The sequence below is a fragment of the Macadamia integrifolia genome, chromosome 8 (genome assembly GCF_013358625.1).
Source record: "Macadamia integrifolia cultivar HAES 741 chromosome 8, SCU_Mint_v3, whole genome shotgun sequence".
In the NCBI taxonomy this organism is placed as follows: Eukaryota; Viridiplantae; Streptophyta; class Magnoliopsida; order Proteales; family Proteaceae; genus Macadamia; species Macadamia integrifolia.
Window position 1 is genome coordinate 23,585,666 of NC_056564.1, and position 22,466 is coordinate 23,608,131.

Consider the following 22,466-nt stretch of genomic DNA (forward strand, 5'->3'; position numbering starts at 1 on the left):
GCCGACTGTCCTAATGACCCACCGGGCGTTATGTCTAACCGCCACAGTGACCCGACAACCGCGACCACTGCTTCCCCCCAAATGGTAATCTAACACCTTAACCCCTGTTGGGAAGGGACGTAGCACGGGAAGGTGAAAATCCTAAACCGTATGCTCCTATATGACAATAGTACAATTGCATAGTGCCATCGCGTCCCATACCACGGGCCACCAATGCACTCATTTCCAAGCCGACTATGGCATCTAGTCTATTAATGCATCATGCACAATGATGTTAACATTCATCACATAAGCATCTCATCACTTGGCATTTAGAAAGTAAACACAACACCCATGCATAAAAATGTGAGGATGACTAATCTATATAGCATTTTCATGATGGCATGGCTAGACTAGATACAATTAAATGAATGCCAAACAATGCCTTGAAACATTTATGCCAAACGTCCTCTCCCCACTTACCTGTAGTGTACAAGGATTCCCGCTCGGTACGGGTGAGATCCGGTACAGGAAGCGTAGGATTTGGTGAACTTAATATGAGTGAGCGGAGTTAGTATTTCACCATTTCGGAATCAATATTTACACGATCCAATGACAAGATCATGTTTAGAATCCTAAAAGAAGGTCACACGTCTGATTCGGGTCCAATCGGACGTAAAAATCACATTCGGAGCCTCTCGGGTGGGTCGGACAGCCCACCTGTCTGACCCACCAGTCAGACCCACCGGTCTGGACCGACGGGTAGGTCGAACCACCGATTGGCCCATCGGTTGGGCCAAAGGGTCTGCTAAGACCGACGGGCAGGGTGGCCCACTGGTTGGCCCGTCAGTCTGGCCCGCCAGTTGTGCCCGAGGGCCCTACCCTCTCAGGCGGGTGCCCACAGGCAGGCCAGATGGCCCACCGGTCTTGGCAGGAAACCTGCTATTTCTTCCCAACTTCCCCCACTATTTGGGGATTCAAATGGGACTTTTCCAAATCCATTCTTCACACCTTTAAGGTCTTATAGGATGATTCTAACCTAGATCTAGGTTAGATTTAAGGAATGGGAATCCATCTTACCTTCTTTGCTCAAGAACACCTTCAAACAATCATTTATTAAACCTTAGATTCATCATTTCATGGGGGATTTACAAGATCTCAAGAAACCCTACCCAAACCAAGGGTTTCACTTGGCTATGGTGAAGGTTTAAGGAACCCAAACTTTACTTACCTCCAAATGTAGATCTAGTGTTGAAGATCACTCTTCCGGCGCCAGAATGGGGAGATCAAGCCTCAGCGCCGCTGAAATCCATCCCTTCTTCTTTCGGAATGGGGAGATCAAGCCTCGGCGCCGCTGAAATCCATCCCTTCTTCCTCTTCCTTCTCTTCTCTTCTTCTTTCCTTTCTTTTCTCTCTCCTCTTTACTCTTCTCACCAACGTACGAGTGTCATAAATGAGAAAAGAAAAGAAACGTATAAATGCTATATATACTTCTTTAAAATACTAAGTAATTCACATGGGTGGGTCACTTAGGTGGGTGGATGCGCCCACCTGTCCGCCCACCTGAGGGCCAAAACTTGGGATTTTGACAAAGTTCGGGCTTCGGCGCGAACCTCACTTTTGGCATACGATGTAATATACGTATGCACCTTAATATACGGCTACATACCTGCTTTATCCATACATGGCCTTATGATAGGTGTATGTACACGGCTTGGGTATTCCCGTCTCTTCTGGCACTGGCTCGGACTTGTCGGGTCAGCCAGTGTTTAAGGTCACCCTTGCCATCATAGTCCATAAGGAACCCGCTCTAATTCTCTCCGGTTCGGGTCCTGCATGGTTAAACTGGGTCAACCATGTAATTAGACCGTGTTTAAGAAGTAGGGTATTACAGTAGGGCATTGATATAAACTCAAATTTACTGTATTCTTTATTGAGTGTTTAATAGGTGCTAAGCACCGGGAGTGGGTGCTCCCGTGTAGTGGGTGCTACACATTGTATCAGCACAGCGATTGCCATCTCAGCTTCGGCTTGAGAAAATTGGGTGTGGGTACTCTCGACTATGGGTGCAGTCAAAAGTAGTGTATTGAGTAGGTACGAAGCCTTTACAGGCACTACTCCGGGAATGTAGGTAATTGTCGAACCTCATAAAAATCATGTATTGTGGGTGCTTGTTGTTTGCATTTTATATTGAAGTGCATGGAATGTGGAATGAGTGTACACACTTGGAAGTGCCTATGAGAGGCTGAGTGTGCATACGACTGTGTGCAAACAGGGACAGGTATATCAGGTTTTTCTTAGCTAGACATCAGACAGTTTTTTGAGAATCGAAATTAGACTCACTGATTCACCCCCCTCTCAGTGACTGCCGGGTTACAATAATAACCTTATTCTCTATCAACAATAATGCAATCTTATCTCTGTTGGGTCCCGATTGACATTGAGAGGGGGGTGAATCAGTGTACCAAATATTTTTTCTTTTTCAGCTGTACTCCTGATGTGGCAATCACTATTTACACTTCAATAACACAATCTACTAATGCTGCCCAGAGCAACTATGTATACTACTAACCATTCTTACTGTTGCACAGAACTTACTCACATAACCTGTATTGCTGCCTAGAGTTGTCTCATAAACCTCACACGGTAATCACTGTCACATACATACACAGTCGTATACATATCCACACTGCTCCATCAAGTGGTCAGGTCTACCAGATATACACACCCATTCTGCAGTCAAGCACTCCAATCCACAATACAAATACAAGCATACATATCCACAACAAAATGAATACGTGCTTCAGCCAATTGCCTACATGCACAGAGTAATGCCCACTGTCGGGCTCAGCATTTACTTAATACTAATTATGACTGCACCCACAGCCAAGGAAACACATTCCCAGTTTTCACCAATGATATACAATGGCTAGGTCTTCACCCTAGTTTTCTCAGAATGATATGAGAGGCCGCACCCACGGCAAATAGGTTTAGGTAGTTGTAACTACCAAGGAACACATAGCCCCTGTGTCCAGCACCCACTGAACACTAATAAAAAATGAAGTTAGACTTATAACAATGCCCTATAGTGAAGCACTCATGCATACAAATTTTTTCCAAATAAACTACAACTATCAATTATGCATTTTATCAAACATCTTGCTTACAATGATTTATAATAATAAAAATTTGGCAAAAGTGAGGTTCCCTTGGCAAGGAGTAACCATCAGAGATTGAATAATATCGATCTCCACTTGATGCGAACCGCAACCACGTTGTCTCGATGCTGCCAATGCTTCAACCCCGGTTGGCACTTAGGTTTCTAGAAGCAATTCATAATAACCAAATTCTAGGTTCTTCTTCTTCTTCTTTATTTTCTCTTTGTTTTTACTTTCATGGAGCAACAATGGCATTCACATTCACACACACACTCCTCTCTCTGTCTCTCTCTCTCTCTCTCTCTATCTATCTACTTCTCATCTTCTAGTTTTCCTTGTAAATAAAGCTTTAATGAAAAATAGTATTCTCAACAAGAACCATCAAACTCCATTAATTGGATTTGAGAAAATCTTTCTTGAGAGGCATTCAAAACACACACAAAGAGAAGGAAAAAACTTCTTCTCTATTTCCCTCTTCTTCTCTTCTCTTCCATTTTCTTTTTTTTTTCTCTTGGCAACAACCAATAGAGCTTGCTACCTTATTTTCCAGCAGCTTCCTAAGCCTCTAATGGGAGCTATGGATCAAGTGCAAGAGGATGGAAGTCTTTCATTCAAACCCTTAGCCTTCCACGAGTTTCAACTCATTTTTCTAACCACCTCAGTAACCCCTCTTCCTGATTTCTTCCCTTTGATGTGTAGAGCTCGGAGAGATGAAGAATCTCCAACTTGAATCACTCAAATCGGAGTTAAGATGAGGGAGATATGGCCATTTGAAGTTGGACCAACCAGAACACTCAAAATAGAATCTTAAGAGGTTGGCGTAGGCTACCCCGGTGGCGCACGCAACAAGGGCGAAATCTGGGCCATCGGATTAATCCAAAATCTAGTTTTAATCTGAGCCGTTAAATTATTCAAATGGCTAATAAATCTTAGCCGCAAGATTAAAATAACTGAGTCAACTGATGATGTCAGTGTGACGTAGGCATTGACATCATCAGATACGTTGTTGACGCGCCATTGGCTACGTCAGTACAAAATACGATGGCTGTCGGCTATCTCTCATGAAGGCTGAAACAGATTACAATCCTTGGATCAAGATCTTTAGATCTAGTTTAATCTAGATCTCATGAGATCAAATTAAATGGCATCTATCTGCATCCCTTTTTGCATATGCGTAACACTATAGCAAATATGATTAGGTGAAGCGCCAATCCATTATATATAATACACTCCAGCAATGAGAAGCCTCGTATAAGCATCTTCAACTCTAGCTCTTGCACGAGATGTTAGATCTGAATATGACCGATGTGGCTCAATATAAGCCGTGTATTAAGGATCCCTCTGATTCTCTTATATACACATAAGCCCCTGCCTTCATATTTCTAGTGCTAAACTCCCCTTATCAATTAAGACCTTCAAAATCTCAAAATTACATAAAAGCCCCTGAAATTTCAAAATAAAAATTTGGAAAATCCGCCCAACACCGAGAGCATATATATTGATTTTCCGGTTTAGTTTTTCGAATTGGCTTCATGAAAATACATGTAACTTTTTCATACGATATTCAATCGAGATGAAACGAAGTGCATTGGAACTGTAGTTGGACACTCTATGACTTTCCATATACCCGATCATCTGACTCAGTCATGTAAAAATATCAAAATGCCCCTAGATCTTTCTAATGATGCATCTTCCTCATACGGAATTGGAACGTGATGAAATTGGAATTGTTGAAAAGATAGGATTTTTGTCGTATTGTTACATGCAGAACACTTCTTTTAAAAAATTCATCTTCAATGTTGAAATTACCCTCGATTGCCACAAATGTCGTAACTTCTTAATACGGTATCTGAATGCAATGAAATCAGATGCACTAGCTAGATAAATTATAATCTATCTTTTTCATGGAGAAGTGGTCTTTCAAAAAGTTCATTTTCATTACCGAAAATGCTTCCGAGCGTAAATAGGTCAATTTTATCAGTTTTGACCTAGAAACCCGCACCACCTACTAAGGATGAACCAAACTACTCCATGCATACCATGTGACTCTGTTATCTCATCGGTGACATTGGACACTAACACATCATCATTTTCATCTGTGTCATCCAAACTGGCCACGTCATCACCGCCAGGTGGTCGGGTTGCCAACAAGGACAACGATAAAACAACAATCTCCCCCTTTGGAGTTGTTAGCAACCACCTCATCACTAATACATTCCAAAACTTCGATGAGTAACTCTCTCCCCCTTTGACAACAAGTACAAAGGGTGGAATCAATAGACTCCCACTGAGTCTAATATGGGGGTAGCAATATCAAGTAACTTACTCCCCCTCTCCTAATTCCCCTAGTGCTTGGGAAGAATCACCACTCCTAGCTTCTGTCTGAAGAGCTCAAACTGATATTTAGGAAGTGGTTTAGTGAAGATGTCAACCACCTGCTCTACTGTGGGAACAAACTCCATCCTTACTTCACCTTCCATCACATTGTCTCTGAAGAAATGATACTGGATAGCAATGTGCTTCACTCTAGAATGCATCACCGGGTTCTTAGAGATGTTGATAGCACTAGTATTGTCACAATATAGTGGCACTACCTGCTCAACCTCCACACTCAGATCCGTCAACATCTGTTTCATCCACAACACTTGTGTATAGCAAGATGTAGCCGCAATGTATTCTGCCTCTGCAGTTGAAAGAGAGACTGACTCTTGCTTCTTACTGTGCCATGCCACTAAGTTGCTTCCCAAATAGAATGCACCACCACTGGTGCTCTTCATGTCATCCACATATCCGACTCAATCTACATCTGAATAAGCTGACAAAATGAAGCTCTTGACCTTCAGATACCATAATCCAAACTCCCTAGTCCCTTTCAGATATTTGAAAATTCTCTTCACTGTTGCCACTTGTGTCTCTTTTGGTCCTACTTGGAATCTAGCTACTATGCATACAACTTGTAAGATGTCAGACCTATTAGCTGTCATATATAATAGGCTACCAATCATTGATCTATACAAGGTGTGGTCAACTAATGGAGAGTCATCTTCCTTGCTCAACTTACACCCAGTCATCATAAGTGTACTAACTGGCTTGCAGTCCTCCATGGTGAATCTCTTCAACATCTCCCTCACATACTTAGACTGAGATATGAAGATACATTCCTTCTTCTGACTGATCTGCAAACTCAAAAAGAATGATAATTCACCCAACATAGACATCTCAAACTCATCTTGCATCCTCATTGCAAAATCTCTACACAACTCATCTTTGTGACCCCCAAAGATGATATCATCTACAGACACAACCATCACAAGCTGACTGCTTTCTTTAGTTCTGATGTAGAGATTACTATCCACTAAGCCTTTCTTGAAATCCAACTTCCACAAGTACGAATCCAATCTGAAGTACCATGCCGTTGGAGCTTATTTCAAACCATACAATGCCTTCTTCAATCGCACACAAGAGTGGGGTCCTCACTCAGCTGAAACCCATCAGGCTGCTCTATGTAAACCTCCTCTTGCAAGTTTCCATTTAGAAAATCTGATTTGACATCCATCTGATAGACCTTGAACCCCTTGTACACTGACGAAGCCAAGAACATTCTGATAGCCTCAAGTCTTGCCACTGGAGCAAAACTTTCCTCAAAATCAATGCCTTCCACTTGAGCACTCTCCCTCTTTGACTTCAGTATCAAAGAACTATAACATCTCTCTATAAAGCAATCTCTCAAAGTGTGGGATATAAGCATCTATAGGAGTGCACATGCGCATCTTTCCAATCCTATGAGTTGAAATCTCAATTACTCAACTGACCTCATATTTGCTTCAACACTGCTCATCAGATAAGTGTTGCCTTGACTGGATATACATCATAAACTATAAATTACAGTACACAACTGCTTAACTCACCAGCTTCCTGTCATAAATCTCTGCATCCAATTAACATATCATTCTCTCTGTCACTAGTGTTGAAATATTTAACTCTGTCAAAGTCAAACAATCACCAATGATCACACAAAACTGCACTCTGACAACTACCACTGAGATTGATACCAATTGAATGTCTGACCCATACTGATGCATACAAAAGCTAATTGTTGGCTGCCATACTCACAACTGCATACCTTTGACCATCACTGACATCCTCAACCATTATGCCCTCTAACTGACACTGAACTACTCATCTGGTGATTGCTCTATCAAGATGCAAATGCTCAAGAGAACTACACTAAGTTTCAATTGATGTCTCTAATCCAAGCACTATTACAGGAACTTTACTGTCATAATCTGAGTCCTGTTGGGGACACTAATATCCATCTAGTGAGCTCCCTCATTCTTGTGCACCTGAGTACACCTAGTGCCTGGGAGGTGTGCCCACTCCTATACCTTGTCTAGGTGGTGTGAGGGTGGTGAATGTGACTGCACACACCTCTATGTGCTTCTCTTTCTAAACTAACTTACCACTTGCCTTGGTCCTATGCATTTGCTTCTCACCAGAAGCTTTTCTACTACTCTGTTTTCCTTTCTGCTCACTTACTGTCTTCTTCAGTCTCTATCTCTGTCAAACCAACTCAATTGTAGACCTCTTTGTTACCTTTCTAACTGATGCTCTTCCCTTTCTGAATCTTTCCTGCACAACTGTAGAGCTGACATCTCCCTTTGTTTTCTAGATTCTGTTTATTATTGTCTCGACCTTTTGTATATCCTTCACTTTTCATGCTATACAAAGCCACCTGAGACTCACCACTAGATTGTGACTGATGCTTCTTAGACTGCCTTTCATTGACTTGCCTTCTACAACCACTTATTAACTTTCTGGTTCTAGAGATCTGATAGTCTCTCTCCTCTTGTACAAGCTGAGGGGAGAGCACTGCCTTGCAATGCTTGGCCCAATTTCCATAATGGTGGTATCTAAGACATTCTACTAGTTATCTACCCAGTGATGCTATGGGAATCATCTCTCCATAGCTGGAATCTAATCTAGATATACACTCTGCTCTCCTATGCCCATACCCACTGCATCTATGGCAATACCCATGAATATGACTGCATTATTGACTTGCCTTCTACAACCACTTATTAACTTTCTGGTTCTAGAGATCTGATAGTCTCTCTCCTCTTGTACAAGCTGAGGGGAGAGCACTGCCTTGCAATGCTTGGCCCAATTTCCATAATGGTGGTATCTAAGACATTCTACTAGTTATCTACCCAGTGATGCTATGGGAATCATCTCTCCATAGCTGGAATCTAATCTAGATATACACTCTGCTCTCCTATGCCCATACCCACTGCATCTATGGCAATACCCATGAATATGACTGCATTATTGGTAAACTGCCTATGCAAGCTGGGTGAAGCATTATGTCTGTTGGTGGGAGCCATTTGACTCTGCATGGGAATCATCTGCATAGGCCTCTGATAATTGAACTTGTTGAACCTACCATACTCAACTGGTCTCTGCTGGTAAACTCTGTCATAACCACCAACTCTGATTACGTTCCCTGTTTGGATTGTTTGTTTACCTTTACCTCTACTCTTTGTATCTTGTGGACTACCTCCACATTGTGCCTGATGTGTAGGAGATCTCATCTCACTATTGTTTCTCTTCTCTCTCTTCCTCTATCTCCTTTGAGCTATCTTCTGTGTTTTTTACTGTAGTCTGTCTCTGTGGTCTGATCTCAACTGTCTCTATAGCTTTTCCTGATAACTCACCCTACTCTAACCAGAGCTGATGATGGGTAGTCTTTGACATTCTGCAGACTGAGCTAGATGTCTATCCATCTCTGCAATCATAGGTGGAGTGGCTGAATGTCTCCTCTGCAACTCAACCAACTGTGTTTATAGTGAAATGATCTCTGCTTCTAATTCTTTGTTTAACTTCTTAAAATCATTGAAATTTCATTACCTCTTTTAATCACTCAAGATTGCACATCTATTTTCTCTCTCAAGGCTAAGTTCTCTGACTCAAGCCTAATACATACATCACTTTGCTTTCTCAGTTGATATTTAATAGATTTTATAACCTGAGAGTCATTTCTATACTCCATCATCTATGAGATACAAAAAGCATCAATCTCTTACAATTGTGCTCTCAACACAGTGACTGCCTCTTTAAGGATTCTACATTCTCATCTCTGTTGATGACTTGTATTTCTAATGCTGCAATAATGAAATTGCACTCTTTCATATGTGTTCTCAAATCAATATAGATCTCATCCTGAGTTGTAGCAACATGTGTCTTAACACACTCAAATCCACTAGTGTAGCACTCTGAACATCTGCTCTCAACCTCTAATGTGGACTCTAACAAAGCTAACTCATCTCCATATAGATTGTGTAATCTCTCCCACACAGCCTTAGTTGATATGCATGAACTAACTCTGACACTCACACTATCTGCCAATCCATCTAAAATGATCTCTCTAACCCTAGAGCCACTGCACTCCATAGATCATACTCCAATGAACCAATATATGACTTCATCAACTTCTCCCAAAAGATAAAATGTGACCCATTAAAAACATAAGCTCCAGAAGTTGACCTACTAAACCAAACACTTGATGCCATCTTCAACCAATCGGATCACTCTGAGTTGTTTAAGCTGCCTCTAAAGCCCCATCCCTGATATGAATTGTTAGGTCCCGATTGACACTAAGAGGGGGGATGAATCAATGCGTCAAATATTTTTTCATTTTTCAGCTGTACCCCTAATGTGGCAATCACTATTTATACTTCAATAGCATAGTCTACTGATGCTGCCCAGAGCTGCTATTTATACTACTAACCATTCTTACTGTTGTACGGAACTTACTCACATAACCTGTATTGTAGCTTAGAGCTGTCTCATAAATCTCACACAGTAATCACTGTCACATGTATACACAGTCGTATGCACATCCACATTGTACCACCAAGTGGTCAGGTCTACTAGATGTACACACCCATTCTGCAGTCAAGCACTCAAATCCACAATACAAATACGAACATACATATCTACAACATAAGAAATACATGCTTTGGCCAGTTGCCTACATGCACAGAGTAAGGCCCACTGTCGGGCTCAGCATTAACTCAATACTAATTATGACTGCAGCCACAGCCAATGGAACACATTCCTAGTTTTCACCAATGATATACAATGGCTAGGTCTTCACCCTAGTTTTCTCAGAATGATCTGAGAGGTCGCACCCACGGTAAATAGGTTTAGGTAGTTGTAACTACTAAGGAACACATAGCCCCTGTGTCCAACACCCACTGAACACCAATAAAAAATAAAGTTAGGCTTATAATAATGCCTTATAGTGAAGCACTCATACATACAAAATTCTCTCAAATAGACTACAACTATCACTTAGGCATTTTATCTAACATCTTGCCTATAATGATTTATAATAATGAAAATTTGACAAAAGTTAAGTTACCTTGGCAAGGAGTAACCGTCGAAGATGTAATAATGTTGATCTCCACTTGATGCGGATCATAACCACGTCATCTCGATGTCGCCAATGCTTCAACCCCGATTGGTACTTGGGTTTCTCAAAGCAACTCATAAGAACCAATTTCTAGGTTCTGCTTCTTTCTTTCTTTTCTCCTTGTCTTTACTTTCATGGAGCAACAATGGCATTCACATTCACACACACACACACTCCTCTCTCTCTCTCTCTCTCTCTCTCTCTCTCTCTCTCTCTCTCTCTCTAGTCTTCCTTGTAAATAAAGCTTCAATGAAAAATAGTATTCTCAATAAAAACCATCAAACTCTATTAATTGGATTTGAGGAAATCTTTCTTGAGAGGCATTCAAGACACACACAAAGAGAGGGAAAAACTTATTCTCTATTTCCCTCTTCTTCTCTTCTCTTCCATTTTCTTTTTCTTTCTCTTGGCAACAACCAATAGAGCTTGCTACCTTGGTTTTCAATAGCTTCCTAAGCCTCTAATGGGAGCCATGGATCAAGTGCAAGAGGACGGAAGTCTTTCATTCAAATCCTTAGCCTTCTACGAGTTTCAACTCATTTTTCTGACCACCTCAGTAACCCCTCTTCCTGATTTCTTCCCTTTGGTGTGTAGAGCTCAGAGAGACGAAGAATCTCCAACTTGAATCACTCAAATCGGAGTTAAGATGAGGGAGATATGGCAATTTAAAGTTGGACCAACCAGAACACTCAAAATAGAATCTTCAGAGGTTGGCATAGGCTACCCCAGCGGTGCACGCAACAAGGGAGAAATCTGGGCCATTGGATTAATCCAAAATCCACTTTTAATCTGAGCTGTTAAATTGTTCAAACGGCTAATAAATCTTAGCCGCAGGATTAGAATAACCGAGTCAAATGATGATGTCAGCGTGATGCAGGCACGGACATCGTTAGATACGTTGTCGACGCACCATTGGCTATGTCAGCACAAAATCCGGTGGTTGTCGGCTATCTCTCATGAAGGTTGAAACAGATTACAACCATTGGATCAAGATCTTTAGATCTAGTTTAATCTAGATCTCATGAGATCAAATTAAATGACATCTATCAGCATCCCTCTTTGCACATGCGTAACACTATAGCAAATATGATCAGGTGAAGCGCCAATCCATTATATATAATACACTCCACCAATGAGAAGTCTCGTATAAGCATCTTCAACGCTAGCTCTTGCACGAGACGTTAGATCTGAATTTGACCGACGTGGCCCAATCTGAGCCATGTATTAAGGATCCCTCTGATTCTCTTATATACACATAAGTCCCTGCCTTCATATTTCTAGTGCTAAACACCCCTTATCAATTAAGACCTTCAAAATCTCAAAATTATATAAAATCCCTAAAATTTCAAAATAAAAATCTGGAAAATCTACCCAACACCGAGAGCATATCTGTTGATTTTTTGGTTTGGTTTTTCAAATCGGATTCACAGAAATACATGTAACTTTTTCATACGATATCCGATCGAGATGAAACGAAGTGCATTAGAACCATAACTGAACGTTCTATGACTTTCCAGAATACCCGATCATCTGACTCAGTCATGTAAAAAACCCAAAATACCCCTAGATCTTTTCAATGATGCATCTTCCTCATACAGAATTAGAACGCGATGAAATTAGAACCGTTGGAAAGATAGGATTTTTTTCGTATTGTTATATGGAGAACACTTCTTTTAAAAAATTCATCTTCAATGCCGAAATTATCCTCGACTACCACAAATGCCGTAACTTCTTCATATGGTATTTGAATGCGACAAAATCAGATGCACTAGACTAGATAAATTATAATCTATCTTTTTCATGAAGAAGTGGTCTTCCAAAAAGGTCATTTTCATTACAAAAAATGCCTCCGAGAGTAAATAGGTCAATTTTCTCAGTTTTGACCCAGAAACCTGCACCACCTACTAAGGATAAATCAAACCACTCCATGCATACCATGCGGCTCTGTTATCTCATTAGTGACACTGGACACTGACACATCATCATTTCCAACCACATCATCCAAACTCACCACGTGGCCCGGTTGCCAACAGGGACAACCATAAAACAACAATCTCACTATGGACGCAGGCAATCTTGTCAAGCCATATAAATTCTTGTGTGCAATTTTTTTTTTTTTTAATTTTTTTTATGTGGTAATCTATTCTAGCTTTTCAATGTAACTCGCTTTCTACTGGCATATAATGAAGCTTAAATACTTATCCTCTATTGGCATTTTTGTTACCATATGCGTAACTTTTGGTTCAATATATGAAATATGAGAAAAAAAACTTTGTCCAGTAGTGTGGCCTAGTTTAATGCTTTCATGTGTCATTTACCCAATAAAAAAGAAGACGGAAATCTCTCTTCCCCCTTATGAAAAAACATCTTTACCTTTTATTTGAAGAAAGAGAGAGATAGAAACGTACAGAAATGTTGGTGTAGATTGCATTCCCGAACAAAAACTACTTCCCATGAAATAAATGATGGAATTTAAAACATAATAATTCCTAAATCATAATAAATGATCTTGCCAATGCACTATGAACCATTTTAATACAAGAGGGGAAACGACATACCGTTTACCATCGATAGTGCGTTGTTTCCAGCGGAGCTTGATGCAGCCATTGATGCCGTCCTTGTACGAATGAGCAACCTTCTTCTTCTTCTTGGAGGTAGGTTTCTCCCATTGATATTATCTCAATGCACTTTTTTAATGGGTGAGATTAGTAAGTTAATCAATTAGAGAGCAAGTTTTCTCTATTTGCAACCAAACTAATATGGTGGATATCTTTAATAGAATCAAAGATAATTTATAATAAAATAACATATTGAGTTTCCATAATAGAACCCAATCAATCATCAATTGGGACAAATAAGGAAATAAATCCTACAATACATATATATATATATATATATATATGGGGTTCATAAATCATAAATCAATGTATGATTGCTAGATTATTTACGGGGAGCTAGGGATCATAGCAACGTATACAGCAAGTATGGAGGTATATTTATGATTACCATGACCATCGCTGCCTGCACTTTCCTTCTGCAGAGCTGCATTTGCTTCCACTGTCCCACATTCTTCCAGTTGAAGACAGCCAGAGTCATCGATGTCGCTTCGTATCCCAGAGTGGGTTGTCTATTAGTTCTAATGATCTTAAGCTCAGCTAGCATAAGCCGAAATGGTATGATTAAAAATTGAAATCCAAAGATGAATGTGAAGTGGATAAAGAGAACCCAGAAGGATTGATTAATGCGTGGATGTATAGAAATTAATTTTTAAAATCAACAAAGCGGTGGCACGTGAGAACACGTGAACAGTGCTCAGCAAAAAATGGTAATTTAGTTTAATCCTTACACGATCTTATATTCTAATTAGCTTCATCCAAAAACCATATTTCATTAAAAAGTTCATTAACAAACCCGGCTCAATTCATAATCAATTCACGGGAAACAATTACCCATTTAAAATGCAGCGAAAAATGTGATTCCTATTGGTAAAGATGTCGGAAAGTTGGCTCAGATCTGGACCATGAAAATGCTCAACTCAAATCATTAATTATCAGGTAACTATACCATTAATCTAAGGGTCATCATTGCATTGACTTTTGTTAATTTTCGGTGCCCTACTTGAGTATTATGATTTGGACCTCTCCGACAATTTATGATTCGGGTTCTTGCACCCAAGCCTCAGACATAGGAATACCTAAATTACAATCCATATTACTGTCCTTGTGCGGTCTTCTTGACGTTTAAGTGGCCACACCACTAGGCTACAGTCATTATGTGACCTTGGGGTTTGAATGGTACACAGAGTGTGTCAAGGAACATTGGCATTCTCTTATCTTTTTGAAGGGGTACGGATGAATTAGTAGATAATAGCCAAGAAGCTCTCCTGGTAAGTGCGAGCTTTTTATACACCATGACTCATCAATAACACTAGGCAATTGTTATTTGAAAAATATATCATCAACTTCATATTGTAAACCTAAATAGAGCCCAAGTGATCTCTCTCTCTATATCTCAACCCCTTGATCCAGCTATTTAATAATGCAATTAAGTGATTAGTTGAAGAACATGGCTTCATGCTTCTAAGGGGACCAGCAAATGACTCACCACTTGTGCTCATACCTTTTGTATTAAAAAAATCTTGAGAAGTAGTGTTACTTCCAATGTACCTTGGAATCTAATCTACTTATTCAATCACCCATAAGTTTTATATTTCTACTTTATAATTTTCTTGGATCATGTCGTACTTATCAAGTATAAATTATATGCTTCAAAAAATACCACAATTAATGGGTTTTAGATATTTTAGAAAATCGAGCTCTATCTTTTTTTTTTCTTTCCTCAATAAAGGAAGGCGTTTATGTGTAGAACGAACCAGTTTTAGATGATTCCAACTAGTTTTTGAACATCATGGAATGAAAAAGATTTCAGTTGAGCAATGCCTGAATTTGATGCAGAAACGGGGCTCAAAGTCTCAAAACACATAAGAACAAAGAACCCATTTCACCTTATCTGAGTTGTAGTTATATATAAATAGAAATAACCCCTAATTAACGGAGCTAATTAATCCAATCCAAGTGTCACAAACACCGGCTTAGATTAAGTTAGATAAAGCCAGAGGCACGTTAACGACCAAAGCATGCCATGTCTTCTTTGATCCGTAATATTATATATAACGTAACTTTAAATGCAACAAAAGACCTTTTCTATCTATACTCTATACTTGAAAGATAGGCAGGCCCTTCTTTCTTTCTCCTCTGGTCCTCTCTCTCTTCCTTCTTCTTCTGGTTCTTGTTCCGCTTTTTGAGGTGTTGTGTTGTGTTGTATCCGAGAGCGATCTTTACGTCCCCCTCATGTGGACAACAACCCAGCCTGTCATCCCTTCACCTTTGTCATTTTCAATAGATTCATCAAATATATAAAGCAAGAAGAGATCGAGCTTCATGCCACAGTACTCATTTTTATTTTCCATTTTCGAAGCACAAGAAGGCTTATTAATGGCTAGAAAAGTACTTCTTGCCCTGTTTCTTACTCTTCTATCTTCTTCCATTACAGCCCAAAATGTCTCCACCGGAGATATAAACTGGTGGTGCAATCAAACCCCCTACGCTGACGACTGCAAGTACTTCATGACAAGCCATTTCTCTGAGTCTTTCAAACCCAAAGACAAATCTCAGTTCTTGAAAATGTCAGTACAAGTAGCTTTAGAGCAAACACTTCTCTGCCAGAATCAGACAGTCTCACTCGGACCGCCCAAGTGCGGCGGTGGCGGTGGCAGCGGCGGTGAACAAGAGGCATGGGCAACTTGCCTGGAGCTATACGATAGCACCGTACGCCAACTCAACCGCACTATCAACCCAGACGGCAAGATTACTAATTTTGATGCACAGACATGGCTGAGCACTGCTCTTACCAATCTCGAGACGTGCAGGGCCGGCTTCGCCGACATAGGGATCACAAACGTTACGTTGCCGACGCGGTGGGATAATGTGTCTAACTTAATCAGCAACACATTGGCCATTAACAAGGCTCCTACAGAAGATGATGGAAGTGGTACTCATGATTACCCTAATTGGGTATCAGAAGTTGATAGAAAGCTCTTACAGTCGAGAGGTTTGGGTGCAAGGGCGAAGTTTGTGGTGGCTAAAGATGGGTCTGGAAATTTTCGTACCATTAAGGATGCTTTGGATATGGCAGTGAAGACTAGGAAAGGAAGCAGGAGGATTGTGATTTATGTGAAGGGAGGGGTGTATTGGGAGAACATAGAGATCGATGCTACCATACCCAATATCATGCTCGTCGGAGATGGGATGAGGAAGACCATTATCAGTGGAAGCAAAAGTGTGGGGGGAAGCACCACCACCTTCACATCTGCAACTTTTGGTAAGCTTCTTCATCTTCCTTTTTTTTCCTTGATCTTTTATCTTTAACACTAGTTAGCCCTTGTTTTTCGCTATTCTTACAATCACTTGATCGTACAAATCAGTATTCAACACATATCCTATCTTCTGCTATTATAAAAATAAAGAGTGATATATAATCTGATAATAAAAAAAAGATAAATGTTGGATGTTGATTTATATGACTAAACAATCATAGGAACAACTGATCCGTTTTTGATGGAGCTATGACCAAGGCGGAAGATGCTCCTCTGTGCATAAGCCCCACGTGCGTATCGCTCACTTTCATTCCAACCGTACAGTGAGTCCCCTATCCCCATTGTACGGCCGAAATTATGGATGTTCATTACACCACGTGGCTCTAGCGTTCCAGATGGCCCAATGATAGGTTAGCTTCTATCATGATTCATGAAGTACATCGACACTGTCGTAGAGATTACGGTAGGCAGTCTTTTAGGGTCGGCCCACTCTCCTATTCTATGCTTGGATTGGGAACTATGTGAAGTGTGATCATTGTTCAACACTGTTCATGAATGCCTGTAGCATTAGAAAAATAAAATTAGAAAAGCTTGGATGCGTGTGGGATTAGCATTAATCATTACTACTATTCGAGTTGCTTTCTTTACTTAATTTGAGACCATACAAACAAAATGGTTCCTTCCACACAAAGGTTCTATTATATTAACCTCTCTCTCTCTCTCTCTCTCTCTCTCTCTCTCTCTAGTATAATATATTAACTTCTCACCACAAAGTCGAGTAAATGAATTTGCTTGCTTTAATTGAGGCATTTAATGCAGTAAACACATATAAAAAACTTAGGGGAAAAGGTTCTCCAAGTCATTGGTATACACATTGTGGATTAGGCTTTCGTACGATCTAATCCACATAGATGGAATTCGTCGTAGGCTTTTTTTGGGTGAATTCTATTTGTGTGGATCAATCCCATATGTCTGTGTAGATCTGTCTTGTACAAGAATGATTGTCGTAAGAGGACCTGATCTGCTCTCATATGTCTCACCCTTTTATATGAGATGATGACCTCATAGTCATCACATGCATTTATAAAACCATTTTGTCATACCTTAGTGGTGCATTAGTCTATCTCAATCAGAGGACACACACCCTAATTTCATGGGAACAAATATTGATAAGCTTATCAAGGTGACCTATCTCATTACACCTTGTGGCATGATGATATATGATAATTCTAATAGTTGGGTGGTTAGACCATATATTATTAGCCACTTCTCAAGTTTTAGAGTTAGATACAATCTAATACTTTCTCTTGCATTGATGTACATTTTCATGTATATTACTTTTATGCATGCTTCAAGTGAATCCTCCCATAATCTTTATATCAACTTCTATATTAGCTGAAATTTTAGGTAAAGTGGGTACCTTTTGGTTTTATCTTATTCAAAAAATTTGAACGCATCAGATCTGGCATGATAGTTTTATCAACAAAGAAAAAAAAAAAAGTCTTAGATCGTCTTCTATAATCAAAGATATTTACCTAGATCAGATCTCTGTTGGGCATGTTAAGGGAACTAGATATGACATAGTCCACTTCAATCAAGATTTGGCCTTTCTTTGATTTTCAACTAATAATTGGATTGATTTTAATATGTTGTGCTTTAATATTTGGATATCGATTTGCTATTAGAATTGAGGAAGAATAACTCCTCGGGGCGATTGGAATTGTTAATGTTTCTTTATCGGCATCCAGATCTAAATGTCCATGAAATAGTGATATTTGAATAATCCAATTTTCCAACTTAACAATTTTCCTAAACCAAGGTTTAGGTTCTCCATCTGATTGAGAAAAGAGGGCCACCCCTAATATGATATGATTCTATGATTTGACTCTTGGAGTTGGATATGTGAGTTTCGTCATTAATTCGTACGAAGTCCAAAACACACTTTCTTTGTCCAATTTTGCTAATTTCATATTAATTGTCTAAGATTATAACTTTTTTTTTTTCTAAACTTTTGCCACCATTAGGAGCCATGGGTGAAGGATTTATTGCACGAGGCATCACGTTCCGTAACACGGCCGGACCAAAAAGCCAAGCAGTAGCACTCCGGTCCGGTTCAGATCACTCTGCTTACTACCGTTGCGGCTTTGAAGGATATCAAGATACCCTCTACGTTCACTCTCAAAGACAATTCTACAAAGAATGCTACATCTATGGTACCATAGACTTCATCTTTGGCAACGCAGCTGTAGTATTCCAGAACTGCATCATCTATGTAAGAAAACCTATATTCGGTCAAGCTAATGTGATAACAGCCCAAGGACGAATCGACCCGAACCAGAACACCGGCATTTCAATCTATAAATCATCAGTCATGGCTGCTTCAGATCTGAGACCGGTTCTAAGCTCTTATAAGACATTCCTGGGTCGACCATGGAAGCAATACTCTCAAACCGTCTATCTTGAAACCTATCTTGATAATTTGGTTCATCCAAAGGGTTGGACCACATGGGGTGGTAACTTTGCTTTGAATACATTATATTATGGAGAGTACAAGAATTATGGGCCAGCTTCTTCAACCAAAAGGCGAGTGAGATGGCGTGGCTATCACGTTATAACAAACCCAAGGGAAGCCGCAAGGTTCACTGTGTCAAAGTTCATTGCAGGAAGATCATGGTTGCCTTCAACTGGTGTGCCTTACAGTGATGATCTTTGATCCTTAGCCCGTTAGCCCTCATTTCTTAATTGGAAACATGTTTGGGCAACCAGCTGATTTCAAATTAATCGCAGCAAGGAATCACCATTAAGTAATTGGTTCACTATTAAACAGAACCAATTATCCTGTCCAAGTTATTTTTCTTATTATTTTTGCTTCTCATTGCCAATCCTTTGTAAAATCTTATTAACTGATTACATTTTTTTTTTCCTGCTATTTCCTAATGAATGCCCAATGGGACTTCAGTCACGCACACTAGAGGGATAGAGGAGGAGGAGGAGGAGGAGGAGGAGAACACTAAATACTAAGGGTGTAGGTTTGGCTCTGACGGCGTGAACCCTATTTAACCCGGTTATGAAGGTCAAACCAACCTAATCTGACTTGAACCTAACCAGGGTTGGGATGGACCTGGTTTGAGACCTAGGCCCAGGCGGCCTAGTCCAAACCTTACCCGATTTTAACCATAATTTATTATTGTGTTTAGTGATAGTGTTTTCCTTCACCTAGGCCCACATCATGTGTTACACAAGTTGTCTGCATGGCTTCAACCCACATCATGTGATACACAAGCCACATACTCTTACCTATTAAGATAAGATGACCAAATGGCCAAACTATTTTCCCTATCTTCTTTACAGAGGTTGTCTTTGTCTCCTATCATGTATTAATATAAACTTGAGATAAAGTAACAATCATGAAGAATTTGGTCAAAATTTGACCTATCTAGTTTCTGGGAGAAGTGGTGTTGTCATACGATTAAAAAGTCTATTTTATAACCAAATTGACAACCTTGCTTGCTGCAAATTTATGGATTAGGGATGGGAAATGACTGGTCATAGTCTTGACATATCCCCACATCCTTTTAGTAAGTATAGGCTTAACATTTGTGACCCTTTGTAGGAGATAAAAAAAAAAAAAAAAAAAAAAAAAAGTACAAGACCAACCAGGGTCAACCGGCTCCAACGTTGAGCCCTATAGGATTGGGCCTAGGTTCAATTTCAGGGCCCTACGGTTGGATTGAGGTTTTAAAAAACCCAACCCAACCCAACCCAACCTGGCCCTATTTTGTGACATTAGTTTATCCTCTAACCTCCTTACGCCTGCTCTTCATGATATGTCTAGTAACTTTGTTATCAAAGGCAGGCTTGCAAAAGGTGTTGGGACCATCTAATGGTATGCAAATGTAGTGGGTATATTCAAGAAATATTCAGAACAAAGTTACCTACTTTAGAAAGCAAAAAGCTAATCAATAGGAAACCTCTCCCTTTTGGAAAGAAATCCCCCCTCCACTCCTTTTTTCTCTTTTGGGGGAACGATTTTTGATACCAACCCAAGCCCATGGCAGGCACTAAAATATAGTTCAGGCTTAGGCAAAATCAAGGCCCAGCCACTTTGGGTCTACTCTTTGTATTTGTTTTCTCGGGCAATGTTTGGGCTAGGCCAGGCTGGGTTTTGGCAGCCAACCCAAGTTACATCCCCTATCGATTGACCCATTTTTATGTTGGTATGGAGCTAACCTAAGTTACAATCCATACTGACCCACAAAAACAGAGGCATTGTTTTGATTCTGGGTTGTGTTTTTATAACTTCCATGCTTTTTTTCTCACTTCTCTGGACACTTATTCCCCTAACAGTAGCAAATTATGATGGTTTAGCCTATAAATTAAGCTAGATTTGGTGATCCAATTGTCTTGAAACATGGCGTTACACCTTGGTTAGCTTATAAAATTGAAATTCGTCCATATTTCATTGGTGGGACAAGTTAGGGTTGAGAAAGATAAGATGCTGAAGCCAGTGTGTTGGGTCTAAAAATAAAAATCTGTTTATATCCTAATTATCACTGACACGAAACCATGGCAAAGGAAGGATTTAATAAAAATGTCCAAAGAAAGTATAGAAATTTTTTTGAGGGGGGAGGGGGGAGGGGGGAGGGGGGAAGATAAGAATAAAGATAATTCATTAGGCGATGCAACTATTTATTAATTACCACAAACACATATGAATTCAAAAAAAGGGATCAAGTGCACGAGTCACTTGCCACTACAGGGTATGAGGAGGGCCATAATGTGCACAGTCTTACCCCCGTTTTATAGAGAGGTTGTTTTCCTATTCAAACCTGCAACCACTAGATCACAATGAAGAAACCTTACCACTGCGTCGAGGACTGCCCTCTAAACACATTTGAATACATATGAAGCAAAAAAATGATATTTTATTTGTCTTGATAAATAACTTTGTGTAGAAAATATTCAGATATCTCATAAAAAAGAATTAAATGTATTGAAAAAAAAATAGTAATGGAAAAGGGGGAAATTAATGTCTCAAAAATAGATTAATCACTTAAAAATAACATCAACTCAAAATTTTAAATTACAAATATAAATTAATTTTGAACTAATATTATTAATGATAAAGAAAGTGGGAAAGTCCAATTAAAAATTGAGTATTTTTTTGTAATCATTATTGAAAATTAAAAATACAAATATTTGAAACATTTTCTTAAATAAATGATTAAACTTAAGGAATAGCTTTGGTGGACGGCATCCTAAGGCAAAAATGGTGGGTGGGCACATATATCTACCATATGTTAGATCATGGAGCTTAAAATTTATGTGGACAAGTAGATCTAAGGTCTCTTGCTTACATATCAAGTTTTAACTTAATCAGAATTGGCCACATGAAAAAATAAAGCATGATATAATCAATAACTAATAATATAGTGCATAGGATTGAACTTGAGGCTGAAATTAAATAGTGATTGAACTTGAGGCTGAAATTAAATAGTGATTGAACTTGAGGCTGAAATTGTACAGTTAAAATATTTCTAGATATCCAACTATTAAAATTATCACATCGCTCTTTCACAAGAAATACATATGCACCAACCCACCAATCAAGCACAGTAAATTCACATAAAATTATTGTTACAAATAAAAATAATAATGAAATATAAAAGGTACATAAACTAAAGGATGTGTTTGAAAATAAATAAATAAAAATAAAAATAAAAATAAAAAACAAAAAACAAAAAACCAAAAGACTGGTGACAGATATCTTCTTAGTCTTCTTGATGACCATAGACAAGATAATTTCTTATAAAAGGGATAAGATAATGTATAGTAGTTTAAGATGCTAGGGAAGAGAGAGAAAGAGGTGCTCGCCAATAGGTTATTATTGAAAGAGATTAGAACTGATATATAAAGGATACATTAATAAACAAAACAACTTTCAACCAAGAAAAGAAATAATAAATAAATAAACAAAATAACC

General features: G+C 39.3%; 1 protein-coding gene across 1 annotated transcript; it reads left to right on the plus strand.

Moving 5' to 3' along the window:
- Nucleotides 1-15,222: 15,222 nt before the first annotated feature.
- Nucleotides 15,223-19,412, plus strand: LOC122086286 (pectinesterase 2-like). The gene is made up of 2 exons (XM_042655035.1): nt 15,223-16,488; nt 18,508-19,412. Exons 1-2 carry the CDS (start codon nt 15,549-15,551, stop codon nt 19,194-19,196), a joined length of 1,629 nt encoding a protein of 542 aa, XP_042510969.1. The 5' UTR covers nt 15,223-15,548; the 3' UTR covers nt 19,197-19,412.
- The last annotated feature ends 3,054 nt before the right edge of the window (nt 19,413-22,466 follow it).

Coding starts and splice junctions, on each gene's coding strand:
- LOC122086286 (XM_042655035.1), top strand. CDS start 15,549: ATGCCACAGTACTCATTTTTATTTTCCATTTTCGAAGCACAAGAAGGC. Junction 16,489..18,507: donor CTTCACATCTGCAACTTTTG/GTAAGCTTCTTC, acceptor TGCCACCATTAG/GAGCCATGGGTGAAGGATTT.